This window comes from Lagopus muta, chromosome 2, assembly GCF_023343835.1.
Source record: "Lagopus muta isolate bLagMut1 chromosome 2, bLagMut1 primary, whole genome shotgun sequence".
NCBI lineage: Eukaryota > Metazoa > Chordata > Aves > Galliformes > Phasianidae > Lagopus > Lagopus muta.
The window spans coordinates 83725111-83741745 of NC_064434.1; the positions used below are offsets into that span (position 1 = coordinate 83725111).

Here is a 16635-nt window from a genome sequence, read left to right on the forward strand (position 1 = left end):
GTGTCCTTGATCCAGTTGAGCTGCAATTTTTTGTCATTGTCTGATAAAACATTTAACTTCTGGAGACTCTTGTTTTCCAGTTTCATCTCTTGTCTAAAATACTGAGCATCCATGATACAGATTATACATTTGGAAGTAATCAGAAAAAAAACTAAATAGATAAACTGGAGGATGTCCTAAGAGGTATCTCTTGAGATACCTCTCTCTAAGATACCTCTTAGGTATAGAGGTAACATCTTAGAGATAGAGGTAACTCTGTGAAAAACTACTTGGAAAGAAGTTGCAGGAATTCTTTTTTAAGACTGGTATCTAGGTGTAATTCTCACATCTCCTTCTGTTTGTTTTTTGTGTTTGGAGTAGTTTGGGTAGTATGCTTAGTATCTATGTCCCATAGATATGGACAATAAAAATAGCTTGAAGTGTTTTTCTTATTTTGTCCTGACGGCTGTATTTAGTAGCACAGCTGGTCTTCAGATTTGTTGCTTTTAAGCTGACGGTGAATACAGAAGAATGTCTGTACACGTTATAATGAAGAATAACACATTTTAAGCTCTAAATACTCAAGCACAGTTCTCTATTGTGTATGACTGTTTTCACTGTGCTCCCAGAGGAAACAAGGCAAAAACTTGAATAATTTTTTTTTTTTTTTTCAAATCCTCCTGATCTACCTGAGAACTTCATATCAGTCTGAGGGACAAGTTTAACTTGTATTACAAGCTTAAGTCTACATCGCTATCTTTTATAATTAAACTTGGATAATTCTTTGTTCAATTTCTATTTTGTTCCCCATCATAACCCTGCTAGATGCGATTACTACCAAAGTGTACACAATGTTTTGGCACGGTTTATGCGAGTAAAAAGATACTGCATATGCAATCTTCTAGCATCAGTTAAGCTAAGGGAAAATCCCTGGACTAGTTCAAGTGGTTTATATAAGTGAAATATCTTGCAATGTGTGAGAAGCCTCAGAAGACACAGAAGCGAACAATATCACTCTTGCAGATGCTCTCCACTTATTTCTAGCAAGCCATGGTTACAATTCATGAATTCAAGCCTCGAAACCTTGAAGAGAACCAAAAAAGCTGGAAATTGAATACTTCACTCTTTCAAGAACACCAAAACAAACAAAAAATAAGATCATATTTGACAGGACAGAGTATAGTTTTAAAATTGGACCAGTAGTTCTCACCTCTGCATTAGAAATAACCTATTTTCCACAGCACACATGGAAGGGAGTTGATTGGGGGAGACTGGACCAACAGAACCTTTAAATCCTGTTGAATGCAGTAACAAGACTACATAGCCTAATGAATAAAAGCATAAATGCTTTATGGAGACAAATGGCCTGTGATTTCCATATGAAACAACTGTATGTTTGGCTGTGTTCAGTAACTGTTGGTTGAGACTGGGTTACACGATTACTTCTGACAAAGAAAAACTCAAGCTCAGGAAAGATGTGAAAATCTTGGATGGAAGCCTGCATACCGGGCAGCAAACTGTGAAAAAAGAGCTTGTTTATGTGTCAGTAAACTATATAACACAGGGTTGTTGCCCATCCTGCAGTTCCTTAGCAGTACTAGGAGTAGACTTACCCGCTTTCTTTTGAGGTTCTTTCTCTGCTATAAACTTATTTCTAGTTGTGGGGGTGATTTACACTATATCAAATATTACATAGATTCTGTTTTCAGAAGGAATACCAGCCCTAGTATGATATTGAAAAACAGGAATCAATCCTGTGTGGGACACGCAAAATTTGAGGTGTCGGGTTTGGATGTTGTCTGGCATACGAAGAATGAGAGTGTAAAATCTAAGAGACAAAATTAGCAATGCATTAGCTAGTACAATGACTTCTTTCCTCTTTCTTCATTGTGCATGTTTTTACAGGTCTTTGTATGTACCACCACAGTCACACGTAGCTCCTTCCTCTGGGCAGCTCAGCAGTGGCTCTGAGTCGCCTTCTGTAATATTCTGCTTCTCACTGCCAACAGAGTGAGCCAACAGAGAGTCTGGCTCTCAAAAACTGTGGTTCTGTCTTTGTGAGAGCTATGCCCAAAGTGCACATGAGGTCATATCTTTGGAAGACAGTTCTAACCAGCTGGCCCTAGAAGGAAGGGAATTTTCTGGTCTCTAGTTTCCCCAGGATTTGATGTCCATTGCATAGATAAAAAGAGTATACAGAACAAAAAATGACTCTTTCTAGATGCTCAGGCAGTTGGATATTAAAGTGATAATTATCCTCCTGGAAACAGGTTAAGCCAGATGTCAGGAGCAGCAGATGCTGTAGCTGTTTCATAGTATGATGGAGTGGTTTTTGGCATCCTTCTGGGGAAAAATGGCATGACAGTGGGGGAAAGTCGCATTAACTATCAGGTGCAATAATATACCGTGATAAGAGAAACATAAGTAGGTAGTGGAGAATGGGGAAATTTGAAAATGGTGGTAATTCTGCAGAGGGTAGAAAAATACTTCCTATGCATCTTTAGTCATTGATTTGTGTTTATCAAGAAGAGCCATTAGGAGTGGCAGCTGAACATATTTCAGTCTAGCTCTGGATTGTGGGAATGCGATCTAGAGGCTTTTCTTCCATCACAGGTATGAAAAAATCAAGTGTATGGATTTCTTTACAAGCAACTTTTGTGAGGAAAAGAAACAAATGTTACAGTGCAAGGTCACAGATTCCTAACCACTGGGGCAGTGGAGGGGAAATGCATGATGATCTTGGGTCTAAGATTTCTTGTGCCCTCATGTACTTGTCATTCTTCTGACTCTCCTTTGTAAGCAGCACAAAAAGCATCTCAGTAATTGTGGAAGTAGTTACGAGGAGAGCTACTCACTGTCATAGTGAAGATTCTATGAGTTTCCCATAGATGGAGAGCATCATGCAGAGAAAATTTTTGGAAAAGCTTTGATCTTGATTTCTCTCTAATGGATTCAGAAGCAAGTTTTAAACGTACCTTTATGGACAAGAAAATGTGATCAGTTCTTGGTTTATACCATGCTTGAAGATGTCCTGAACTGAATGGTTTTGCATGTGTAAGTAAGACTAGACAGACCATAATGTCTCCATTTTTTATTTGCAAAGATAATTAAGTCTCCAGACAAGAGATCATTTTGTGTCTTGTCATTCCTGAGAAGGGTAAACATTTAATTCTCTCAGTGAAATGTGTATTTTTTGCATCTATCAGGAAACTGAGCAGCATAGAGAAGAATAATGTGTATTTATGATATTTCAAATGATAAAAACTTCAATTGGATAAAGTTTGCATGAATTGTGGTGTATCTGTAACTAAACATGATATAACTCAACTTTATTTAAAATTCAGTCCTGAGATTTAGGATTCATTTACATAACTAAATAGTCAGCATGGGGATATGTAATCATGCCCAGTTTCCATGATGAGAAACTTTAAATTGCAGCACCCACCCAGAGCCTCTCATTTTTAAGATCTCACTTGCACTGAAGTATTACATTTTCACTCAAAATACCTTCAGATGAGATCTGAAGCCTCAGCTTTTGGTATCAAAGTACAAGTTTGTATATTAACTAGCATACATAATCTTCATTACTCCACTTTTCTTATGTAAATGCTTGTGGGAAAATACACACACACCCAAGAAAAGACCATTAAAAACTTAATTTTCAGTGCTAAGCTGTTTCAGAGAGATGGTAGTGTTCATTTGCACATGGTTGATTGTCTTTTAGAAGGCTAATGCTTTGGGATTGAGAACCCTTCTTCAGGTCTGAAATTCTGCCTGAAATGTAAGTGTTGGAAACAGCCTCCCACCGTTTAACTGGTTTCTGTTGAATTCAGAAGTTCTCTGTGCTGAGATTGGACTGTGCTATCTGGAGACACGAAGTGAGGAGTGAATAAGATGGGAATGGTGAAGGATGAGAATTAACAATAATGTGGCCTCTCTTACTGGTGTTCTGTGGACTATCATTTGTTCTGTAAACGGTTTTGTTTGTCCGAGCAATGAGTTTGTTAGTTTTGAAATGGAATTGAGGTACATTACTTACTTTTGTTTGTCTTTGCTCACTTGTGCAGCTGAAGTTCCTTCAGAAGGATGGTGGTTACTTGAGAATATTTAAACTACAGGGATAGCAGCTGGGCTATTTCCAGTGAATATGGTGAAGGAACATTTGCAAGAGTTCTAAATAAAATTTGCATTTTTAAATTCATAAAGGCAGCTCTGTTAATTTACTGTGAGCAGGTTCCACTAACTGCCCTGGATCTTGCTGCACCTCATTTGAGTTGTGTAAGTGTATGTATTACGTGATGCTTGTGCACTCACTCTTGCTGCTGTTTAGTATCAGAATTTGGGAGTTTAGCTATTAGTGATTGCTTAGTGACATAAATGCTGAAGACAGAGTGTGTCTCCGTCAAATAGGGCACGCTATTCTCTTGGAAACATGGGAGAAAAGAGTTGTTATGGTACCATGATACTTTTGTCTCTAGTGAGGATGTGCTCCAGCTAGCAGGCGTGTTGATTTCTTTTGTATAAAATACTGCTTTTGTTGATATGAGCAAGGCAGGATGAGCAGGAAGAGATGACCGCAAAGTAGCTAGAGGTTTCACATGAAAGCATGTTGTTAAGCCAAAAAGAAGTACACAGCAGTGGTGTTAGAGCATTACTGGTCAACAGTGAATGCCTAGAGGTAGAGGCTGATTTAAACACCTGCTCCACTTTGTCATTCTGTGTATAAAATTCCTCTAACATGCTTCGCATTGTTTATATCTGTAGAGCCACAAATGGCATCAAGATCCCTTGAAAACCAACAGAGGCAGAAAAATACTGCTCTAGAGATCTTCAAATCACCAGTGAGACCAATGGGGATAGGAGAAAGGGGTCTTGTCCCCTTTCTGTGTCAGTGGCCACTTCCACACCCATAGTTCCTGCCCGCATGGCTGTATAGCCTCCTTCCTTCATGTGTTCAGTGCTTGGGAATGTGCTGCTCACCATGCAACATACACTCTCACTTATGAATTGTAGCACCAAGACTGATGTTCAGGACCTGTCTAAGCACCCTTAGGAGGTCTGCAGATCTCTGCTCCTAAAATAAAGGAAGAGCTGCTGTTTGGGTGCTGTCTGGTGTGGTCTCCATTTCCCAGTCTTCCTGTTGAAACTGTTGTGCTGGCTCTTCCCCTGGAGCCCTTTGATGTGGAAATGGGTTGATGATATTGCACCCAGCAGACTCATGCTGCCATAGAGTGCAAAGACAAGAACCTGAGGTTTCTCGGCATGTGTGCTGTCCGAGTAGTGTGGTGTGGCAGCAGAGGGTCTGCGCTGTATTTCTCTGCTCTCTCCACGTTGTTTTTTGGCTCTCCCTGCTGTGCCAGTTTGTGCCAGTCCCCAGCACCCAGCTGGGTTGCACAGCTGGGGTGGCACGAGCAGGAGGTGAAGGCAGCCCTGTACCAGCTGTGGCCATGCTCTGCAGGGCCTCTGCACGCCACTTCCACATTTGCCAGTGAAAAGATGTATCTGTGGATTCACCAGTCATGTGTGGTTTGCTCTGATAGCTCTGTGAAAAAGCCATGGGGCTCCTGAGCCCCTCAATAGCCCCACAGAAACATGAGTGTCACGGAGTTTTTGTGAGGTGCTCATCCCTTCACCTGGTGTGGGGCTACAGAAGCAGCATAAGAGGAAGTGTTCTGTAGGTCAGGTTGCTTCTCCAGAGGGACCCAAACCAGACTACACCCAAAATAAGAGAGAAATCAGGAAGTGTAGTAAGAAGGAAAAGGCTGCACTCTCTCACCTTGAGAAACGCAGGCAGTCCTGTTCTGAGACTCCTCCCGAATCTCTGGCATCTCTAGACCATGTTTCATCTTCCACCTTTGAACTCACTTGAGTTCACCTGCTCTTCACCCATATGCTGTAGTTTATGATCTTCCTGCAGCAGTCCCTCCAGCAATCTGCCCTACCTACCTCTTGTTCGTCAGGAGATAGTTTGACTTAGGGCAGTATTTGTTAAATGAGATGCAGTCTTCAATTAACATCTTACATAAGCACTGCTCAAAGAAAATGGATCCCACCTATTGTGCAGCAGGTATAATGGAGCTTCTTACACAGCACGGCTTGGGATTAACCCAGTTCTTTAATTAACTCTCTCTTTCTATGCTAAAGCCAAGCTACTCAGGCAGTTTTATTCTTTTCCCATGTCTGGGAGGCAGTGCAGCGTTTGAAGACTTCAGGAAAGCTGCATGTTGATTTTAATGTCAGCTGTGTCTTAAAGCTGACTGTGAGGGATAGCTGTCTGTCATTAGACAGTCACCCTGCTTAAACTCACTAATCAGTTTGGTGGCTTCAGCATTTTTTGCCAAAAGTGTCTGTTTTGGAAGATGCCTTTTGCTTTATTTATCAGATTACTTGGTTTTTCTTCAGCTCTTGAGTAGAGGGAGTCTGCCATGCTGGAAAGAAGCTCCTCTTTTACAAACTAGTGTATGCCTGTTGAAATATTTATGGAAGGATCCAACTTTTTGTTTGTTCTGTATTTATTCCTAATTAAACATTAGAGGATCTCTTGAGATAGTTGAAAGCTGAAATGCTTTTTCTCTATGCAATTCTTCAGATACTCCCAGCTCCCAACAACTTGCCTTCCACGGTCCTGCTGAAGGCTGGCTCAGGTTTGTGAGGGAGAGCAAAGCAAAAAGACTTTCAAGGGTCTGTTTTCTGTGAGTGCATGTAGGCACTGGCCAAAGGCCACCTGCATATGCCACACTGATGTTTTTGAGACCAATCTTGTGACCCAGTGTGTGCTCTGGGTGAAGCTTAGCCAGGCTGATGGACTGATGTAGAGATAACGTTGGCCACAACAAACCTGTACCTCATCTCCATGAATTGATCGGGCCGAAGGTTTAGGCATGTGGTACCTCTAAAGCTCGTACAGCCTTGCCGACTCTTCTCTTAGTAACTTACAGTGATGTGTGAAGCTTCTGTTGCAGCGTAGGATGTATTAAAAGAGCATTTTTCATGTTTGACTTATGGCTTTAGGAGGAAATGTTTTACCTGGATTCTCTCTTTAGAGAAAAGTATGCTTTGAATGGGAGCCATCCTTTTCCTGGATTTCAGCCATGGCACCACTTGAGAGATGGTGCTGCGGGCTGAAAGTTAACCTCCCCTTCCCCCATCTCTGTGCCCTTGCAGGAGTGCATCTAAGCATAATTCAGCAACCCTGAACCACGTTTGAACCTCATATATGCACACCGAGCAGCTCCAGTGATACCGCAGTAATTTGGACAGTACAGATGGAGTTCTCTGTGGCCCAAAATTCTGCAGTATTCTTGTTACTCTCTCAACAGATGTTCTTAGCTGCTATTTAAGGTGTTCAGTGGACCAGAATCAAAACTTTATTTGATTGCAATATACTGCATATATTGCATGCAGTCATATACTGACTACTACTGAGCTTTCCAAAGCAAAGGTGGGGTGGAGATTTGTATGCGATACTTAAATAAATAAATAAATAAATCTCAAGAATAAACAAATTCAAGTCAAGAATATTTTGTAATTACGATTTCATGTTCAACAGAATTGCGTGGCAGTTGACAGTGCTGCCTTTTGTGGCACAGGCTCGTAATGGTTTGTATTCCTTTGTAAGTCTCTTTGTAGTCCTATCAAGTCGTGACAAAAAACCCTGAGAAGCGCTGGCATATTTGTATTACAGCTTGTGACAGCTCTGTAATGAATCCCAGAGTGGGAATTTCCATCTCTGCTTCTAACTTGTCTCCTCTAGCAGATTATCCATATACGTGTGGCTCACACTTCAGATGGGTTAATGAACCAGGAAGGCTCCAGACCGTGTTCAGGTCCTAGAAACATGGTACACGGGCACGGGAGGAATCAACTCCTTTTTGTGGGAGATGGGTCAGCATGGCAAAAACTCCCCACTGCCTGCAGACAGGCCTTTGCTCGCTGGACAAACTTATACCACTGATTTGGAACATATGGGACTTATTTGTTGCCCTATTAAAGCAGTTAGTAAGATTGTGTTCCCATTTAAACGTTTGCAGAGTGGAAGACGCTTCGACTCTTACATCTATGTGTAACCCTATCTCCTGTAAGTTGCAGGAGATGTTGTAATAGAATGGCTTTCTTCCTTTGAAGTTTAGTAGAAAAATTCAATGATGCCATTATTATTATTATTATTTTTTTGCTATTGCTTGAAAACGGGAATTCAATAAGCAGAGAAAGACCATTATAAATGTGATTTCAGAGCCTGTTCAGCTTGAAACAAAGGGATTTCCTCACATTCAACCTCATTACTCTGATTAGTGGTCTTGTAAAGTGGAGCATGAAAATGAAACATGACATAGACATGAAGTGATTGTACTAAAATCCACGCAGACTGCTTCTTGGAAATGAAAGTATGACATCCATCTTCTCTGAACTGTTTACAAAGTTAAGTTTTCTAAGTAGTTCATTTTTAAAGTCTGTAAACTAAGTTACTGGAGCTGTTAAGGGGAGACACCAAAAACAAAAAAATCCAAATAAATGAGCAGGGTGGGTTTTATTTTTTCAGTGTCATTAAAGAAAAACAAACAAAAAATAAGTAGAAGTGATAAATTTTCAGTAGAAATAATGTTGAGCAGGAACATGTTTTGACTGGGTGGAAATAGATGAAAGTCTACTTGTTTTCATGGCAAAAATGGAGAGAACAGTCTGCATTATTTAAAAAAAAGACCTTTTTATGCTGCTTACTTCTGCCTCTGAACGTACTCTGTCCTTTTGCCTTAGCTGTTACAAAGATACCTGTTTAGTTGGGTCTTCAGAGGTCATACAAGGCGATGATTTCAGTGTTACAATGCTTGTTTGGTACTATGCAGTGCAGGAGCAACACAGTCTCTCATATTTTAGCTTTAACAATAGAGCTACATCATATTGTCTTAAAGATTTGTCTTCAAATATTGAGTTTTCTTAACGGAGCTTAATCCTGCAAGACCGTACCTCTTTGATTTAGAAGCTGATTCAGTGCCACAGACATCTTATGCTGTCAAACTGCATTGTGTGCTGTGCAGAATGCAAATCTTTTTGTTCTGCAGCACACTTTTTTTAGAGGAAAAAAATAAAGAACAAAGATTTGAATGCAGGTTTTGGTGCTGCTGCACTGTTTCTAGAGATGACTCACACTGATACAATTAAGATCCCAGAACTCTGTATGCAATTGCACCATCTTCATTTCCAATAAGAGCATCTGGAAGAGGATATCTAAATGCTGTTGGATATTGTGAAAAAGCAAGCTGGTGATACTCAGGAGAATTCAGCATCCTGGTGTTTAGGAAATGAAGGGCAAGGCTGTGGGTTGCAGTAAAGCAGGTCAGTGTCTGACTGCTGTGAAATTAGCTAATGTGAGAGAGTGCTGCCTTTCCATATGAGGGCTGGCTGATGGGACTTCATAATGCTGCTGTAGGTCCTTGCAAGCTGCTGCCATTGTGGCTTGGCTCACCGGGAGAAGCAGGGTAGGATGCAGTCCAAAGCACACTGGGTGCACAGTGCAGTTTAAAAGTGAAGTTTGGTGTCTAGTGTGAAAGTGGAAAGTATGATTTTTTTTTTTTTTTTTTGAGAGAGAGCTTTTGGGGAAAGTTTCCCATTCAGCAGCTTTTGCCACACACAGTATTTCTCTGTAGTGCACATCTACTAGGTAAGCTCCATGAACCTTAGGAGGAATGCATTTCCAGGCTCATTTGTGCTCTTATTCCCACTACAAAGGGGAATCATCTATACTGAACTTGAGGAGATGGGTTTTGTACAGGTGACCTGTGCTGGGTACAGCTCATGGAAGAGCACAACCCTGGAATGATGGAGGACAGCAGGGTTCCCACCAGCCTCCGAGGCATCTGCTTTTGGGGCACCCCTCAGCCATCAGACTGTTACGTGGGCTGAGTAAGCACATGAGATTTATTTCCTCGGCATTAGTGAGGACAGAGTTTTGCCTTTAGGACTCAAACATTGAGAGATTTCCCTGGAAAGGAGACGTAATGTGGGGAGAAGGGAGGAGGAAGGTGTAGGATCACATGTTTCTCCATGTTCTTGGAAATGTCCTTGGGAATGGCTCAGCAGCAGGCAGGCAGGAGCACTTCTTGTGCTCTGAGGCGGCTCACTTGGGACCCACACAACCCATACCCACCAGGGAAAGCATTCTCCTGGCAGGTTTTGAAGAGAACCTGCTGTAAGAATGATTTGAGACACGCATTTTGGGTCAGCACAGCAGGCTGCTGCTGAACCTCTTCTGGTGCTTGAAACACTGACCATGGACACTTTTCACTCTGTTTATTATTTCCAGTATATGTTAGTGGAATTAATGCACTGAGCAGAAGAAATCCCGGATGAATAAAACTCTTTTGAGCAGCATGTGTGTTCATGTTTCTGATACAAAACCCCAGTACAAACAAACTGCTCAGTGGGGCCTACGTTCCAAAGGGAACAATAAGAGCTCTGTTGAGTCCCATCTTTCAAAGGAACTTGAGTTCCAGGTATTCATTGGTTCTTGGTTCCTCTGCTGGTTACCCAGATGAGTATTTTAGTGACTTTGTTTTTCTAAAGATGCTTTCTTCTTGGTTTTGCATGGGGGGAGGGAGAGCTTGTACGGGCTGAGGCTGGGAAAGTCACTCTAAAAATGAAAGCACAAGTGTTTGTTCAGTATATTAAGATTTAATTGATGGTTGCAGAAGCCACATTTTTGTCCGCTTTTCAAAATGTTTGGGTGGCTTTGTGCAGACTTGAGGTATGGGTCACTGTGGATGTGGGGAAAGGCAGTGTTGTGTTAGATAAGAGCAAAACAAGTGTCTAATTGTTCCAAGAGTTCAAACCATTGGCTATCATTGAACAGACTCTTTTCTGCAGAGGGGAGTTTTCGGACAGGGAGAGGGAGGCTGCCTGAAAATTAAAATATTTGGTGTTGCTGTTTCCTTCATCTTTGAGATGCCTGCAGTGATCAGACCCACCCTGAAAGTTCTGATACCAAAATATTACTGAAGTTTAAAGAAATGGAAGCTGTGAGCAGCGAGCTACGCTAAAGGTGAAAACAGGCTGATAAATACAAGCATTTATGTAGTTGAGCAAAGCACAGGAAAGCTCATCTTTATGACCCCTGTAGGGTGTCTTCCAACATAAATGATTCTATGATTAACTATGATTATTTTAATTGCAGTTGCAGTTAAAATAATGGAGAGCAACCTGTTTTTTTAGCACACCTCTGCTGTTTTGCTTTCTGTTAACTCCATGGAGTTTTGGGGATTGTAGTTAAGCTTCAGTACAGTCCATGCTTGCTAGGTGATAAGACACAATTAGTACTGTGTGCCCTGTCAGGAAGAAAGCCAGTAGCTGGCCTGTGACTTACCTAAAATGAGTGGCAGCGGCACCCATTTCATGCTTCATTTGATCCTGAGTACTAATGTGGAGCTGTTGTGTGGAGGAGGGGTGAATTAAAAAAGCATGTATTTCTATTGATCTTAAGGCTTGTTGCAGGATGCAACTTTTGTGGTTTGCCACTTAGAAGTCATGCAAATTCTGCTTCAAAATAGAGTCAGGGAACTGTGGGCTTTGGTCTGGGTTTTTGTCAGCTGTGATTGTTTAGGATTTGTGCTTTCTCCTTCCGCTTTAGATTTGGCCTCTAGGCACATCTTGGGAGAAAGAGAGCAAGGCTTTCAAGCTGATGGGTTGTTTTTTTTTTTAATAGATTTTTTAAAATTTATTTTTACTGAGACTTTAAGTGAAATTCAGTTGTATAAATATGCTCATAACTGGGAAAATGCATCCCCGTCAATGTCTTTTAGAAAGAATTATTCAGGAAAGCTACTGAATTGACATTGTGATCATTTGTTTTACTGTCACTGTCTGGCTGCTCTATGAGTCAGTTTAAGTTTAGCTGTGGGAATTTCAGCCTTCTATTTTTCTGACTTATGGGTTATACAGCACAGAGGGATCCTTGTGAGTCACCTTCCTCCAGTACAGCCTGCAGTTCTCCAACTTCTATCTGCCTGGACAAAATCAGGAAGGAGTGCGTAACGATTGCCTAGGTCTGAAAATATAAGGGGATACTTTGGGATTCAGCAATTGCACATCAAGCAAGGATGTTAGTGTCCATCAAGATTGTAATAGGCTCTCAAGGTGCTCTAGTGCATGTGTGTGTAACTCTCTGAGGCTTGATTTTTGACCTAAAACCCAAATCACGTGTTTGGGGAAACGCAAACCCAGGTTTTCTTTCTGCTGGTTGTAGCTCCATGGTGCTTAATAGAACTAAAAGAAAAAACACACCACATCTCATGGCTAAGAAATTGTCCAGGCCTCATAAACAGAGTTCAGGCACTTGGGGAAATAGCTCAATATTGCTCTCAATTTCAAAAGTTGTAGAAAAAACTGTTTGTGCTTGTGATGTTTATTGTCAGGATTTTGCTTGAAGCAAAGCATCGAGGTGAAGGTGAAAGAGGTGTGAAGGTGATGATGAAGAAGTAGGTCATGCTTCAAAACTGAGTAGCAGATGTTTTTTTTCCTCATTTTATTTATTTGAAGCCATTTTTAATGCGGATGCTCCAAAAATAGGGTACATACAAATTGCTACATCTTCCAGTGGTGCTTTTGCTGCTTCTGTTGACTAGGCAAACGGCACTGAATACAGTCTGGGAAAGGCACGGGTGATGGCGCTGGGCTAATGTGTGGCCTCAGAAGAGTGGAGCTGTGGCAGTGGCAGATGGCTTTGTCCTAACAAAACACTGTTAAGGATTTTCTTTTTCCTAGAATTTTTTTTTTTGTCTCTTGGGAAGTCTATAATGGGAGAGCTGGGGTGAGGAAGAAAACAATGCTGTTTACTTAAATGTAGGTGAAAATTTCTACTTCTCTGCAGATGGGGGGGGAAAAAAAAATCTGGCTTGTATGTGAGTAGCTTTATAAAGCTCCCTGAGGAAAAGTAATAGTCACCACCTTGAACAAGAGCTGCTGTGTGATGGGCTGAGTGCTGTCAGCCAGTGCTCTGTGCACCACTGCAAGAGAATGCAATGAACTACCTCGTGCCCAGGGATCTCAGTACTGCTTAGGGACTGGTGTCCTGACTGAAAGGGTAGTTGGAACTTGCTCTGAATCTTCTGGGCATTTTTTTCAATTCTATTAGAATCACAAGAGACACTAGGATGTTGAGGACTTGCTATAGAATTCTGTTGATACCATTTGCTTGTCTGAAAATGATGGTTTTAATGTCTGTTCTCTTACAGTGTGATTAGTGTTACTGCACTGTCAGAAATAGCAATTCCTACATGGAAAAACATGGAAGTGTTGAGCAGCAGCATTGCAAAACAGGACTAGCCGAAGCAGCAGCTTAGATCTGCTGGGGCCAGCCGTGCTCAGGGCCTCAGGACCGCCAGCACAGGATGATGCCACTGCTACAGAAACTGAAGTGGGATCCCGCAGCAATTCAGCTTCAAAAGTCACAGGCCACCTCTCTAGGCAAGTACTTGTCATTAAATTATTATCAGTATTTTGTATAGCAGCATCTGTTACGCACATTTGAAATCGAAGCAGAAGTCCATATAACAAGCAGGAAAAGTTTGAGAACACAAGTGTGGTCTGCAAGGTATTAATATCCCATATGAGGAAAGCTGGAAGGTAAACTTAAAGTAGAAGAATGAAGTTACTCATAAATGAGAGCTGGGAAGTAAGCTGACAAAGGCCTGTACTGTCCACCTTTTTTAAAGATCAATGCAAACCTTTATTTTCTATAAATAATTTAATAAATACTTTTGTTTTACAATGATACAATAAATGACAAATTCATAGCAAATGAGTCACAAAGAATTTAGAATCAGTATACTTTAATAAGGTATCAGTGTCAAAATACATTTCCTTATCAAATTAAAGTTCCCATATAGTTATAATATTGTCAATAAGAATTCAGCAATATAGATTATGAAATAATTATGATAAAAGTATGATTAATATTAAGATGGAATATTTTTCCAGAGTGTTTTAGTAAACTGTTAGGCTATATAACATTTTTAATGCTGAAAATACACAAATAAGAAACAGAAAAGAAGCAGTATTCAAGTGTCTTTAGTCTTTGATGCCTTTAAGTCCTTGCCACTGAAAAATGTCAAATCTGGCTTGCCAACTTTCATTCATTACATGTTGACTCTTACACTATCCTTTTCCCATAGGAATAAATTCACTTTATGAGTAGCTTATTTTTGGTAAAAAGAAAAGAAGAGCACAAAACAAAACAACTCTTGAAAGATCTGCCTGCAATAAGGACTATTGGAATTTTTATTTGACACTATATACCACTACTAACATAAGATCTTTCACTTCCAAAAGAGTGCACAGTATGTATGGTTAAGACTCACTTAACACAGCAATTTCTGAAGTGCTCTATGAACCCAAGGCTCCCTCTCTGCAAGTGTCAGTGCATGTAGAAAGCAAAATCATAAAACAGGCTTCAGTGGAACTGAATATCTAAAACCAATTATCTTTGTTCTCAGCTTCTGGGCCAGATTTTATACCTTCTGTACATTGCCACTGTTCCATTTTTTTCTGTGAAGCCACAACGATTTATACCAGTGGAGGAAACCAGATGAATTTCAATAAATATCTCAATATGTAGCTATTTCAAAGGCAGAACTGCCCACCTACTTCTATTAGTTTTAATATTTTTGCTGCTTAAATACACTCCAATTTTCAAACATCAACATTTGAAAGCATTCATAGCCTTATTTCTAAAGATGTGCATGACAGTACATCATAGTTGAAAAAGAGTCCTGAAAACATCTGGCTGAGTTCAGTAACATCTCAGCTCTTGATTAAAACATAAGGTAAGTTAAAATGAGAAAAACCTGTCAGTAATTCATCTCACTACACCATTCTTAATTCTTTTTGTCCACTTACAATTAAGTTAGCATAATATGCCAGAAAATACTACTTCTAGTTTCAATATTGAAATTATCTTGCTAGCCAGCCATACACCATGATAAAAGCTAGTAGTATTCAGAGGTGTTAGTTCTGGCCAATGGTCAGATTCCTGAAGTGTCAGAAACATTCCAAGAAATACTACGGGTTCTTAACTTTGTTGCATTCTAGATATAGCAAAAGTACCAAGAGCTGATTAACAACTGACCCAAAGAGAAATAATAATAATAAAAAAACCCAAAACACAAAATCTGTTTTGTGTAAAAAATGAAGGGAACGACAAAGAAAAAAAACAAAACAAAACCAAAAATACAACAAGCAAGAAACCCCAACACAAACAAAAACACAGGTCTGAATCCTCCACTGGGATAAATCTGTAGGACTCTTGTGTCTCTAGCACTAAGCCAGGTTAAGTCAGCTGAGACCGTGACTTGATTCAGAGGGAAAAAAAGCTTACAATGTGCAACCTTCACAGATACCCACAAACACTGTAGTTCACCATTCACATTTCTTTCACCAAGGTGTATAAAACTGAAGGGGAGGGGAGGAAGGCTGGGATTTCTCTTTAGTATGCTTTTCCAGAAGTTATTAAAAGTTACAAAGCAATAAATGCTGGAAAACAGAAAGACTCAAAGGATTTCAATTTGGCAAATGAACAAAAAACTGTGGTTGGAGATCAAATTTGTTTCATTTGTCTTTGGCAATAAAAATAAATCTTTGCAGTACTGCAGCCAAAGTATCACGCAACGAGGCACAGCTTTTTCCTAGCATGAAAATTGAAGGAAATTTGAAAGTATAAATTACTGGTAACAAGATAAAGGGAGGGTAATCAATCTCTCTAAACAACACTTTCATTGGAATAGAGAAAATACAGTAGATGTATTTCTTTAATGTGAATAATAAAAGTGAGTAACTTCAAAAGGCCACTATTTGGTAACATGGACAGATTCAATATCTATGTAAAATCCTGTAAAAGTGTATTGGTATTAGAAATCGCCTACTTGCAAAAATATATTTAAAAACTGAAGCTGTTTTGAACAGTATAGGCCAAGGAATACTGCAGGACTGCTCAGGTTGCCTGGTCCAGGGCTCTGAGCAGTTCACTGCCCTGCAGAAGCGTGGAACTGCCCAAAACAGGGACGTTTACCTCACAGTCATATCTTGTCAACTCAGGCAGCAAATAAGGTTCAAAGGAAGACCCCAGCAGACGACTCGTCACACCTGAAACAGTAAAAGTAAGTCAGGATGCTGAGATCAGAGGGAGAGAATGATAGTGAGAGAATGTTTCTCTCCTCTCTTCCCTCTTCTGTTTATACCAGTTACTGCTTTGTACTGTACTTATGCCAGTACACCTCAAACTACCAACAGTTCACATTTTCAGAGCAAATGCAATCATCTCTGCCTTTAGGGGTTACAAGCACAATGTTTTCCACTTCCACACTAAATTCAGATTGAGGAAAATGACACTGGTGCAAATGAAGAAAGCTATAGTAACATAGTTCATAAATTGACAGCCTTGCTGTCTCCATTTGTCTCCTTTCACTGCAGATACTAATTTTTAGAAGGCAGCCTTTGGTCTGTAACCTAGAAACCTCAGCTATCACTGCTGCACTGAAGCTGCTTAATACAGTTTAATCAATTTGATCACAAGACAAGAACGTGTAAGATGATGACTAGAGCACTAAGGTAACAAAGGTACTAGTTCATCCGAAATGAAGGGGGAAATACTGTTTTTCCTCATATATCACA

At 40.2% G+C, this 16635-nt stretch overlaps 1 protein-coding gene and 1 long non-coding RNA gene across 4 annotated transcripts in view; one reads left to right on the forward strand and one right to left on the reverse strand.

Annotated features, from left to right (window-relative positions):
- The window catches only part of LOC125689064 (uncharacterized), a 35027-nt gene extending 19832 nt beyond the window's left edge, over positions 1-15195 (forward strand). Inside the window, exon 2 of the long non-coding RNA XR_007375006.1 lies at positions 13203-15195. This is a non-coding gene — a long non-coding RNA (uncharacterized LOC125689064). The remainder of the gene's footprint in view (positions 1-13202) is intronic.
- EPAS1 (endothelial PAS domain protein 1) overlaps positions 13780-16635 on the reverse strand; it is a 106769-nt gene continuing 103913 nt past the window's right edge. For all 3 annotated transcript variants that reach the window (XM_048935848.1, XM_048935850.1, XM_048935849.1), the window contains exon 16: positions 13780-16107. In XM_048935848.1, the coding sequence (XP_048791805.1) occupies positions 15956-16107 (152 nt within the window). In that variant the 3' untranslated portion in view covers positions 13780-15955. The remainder of the gene's footprint in view (positions 16108-16635) is intronic.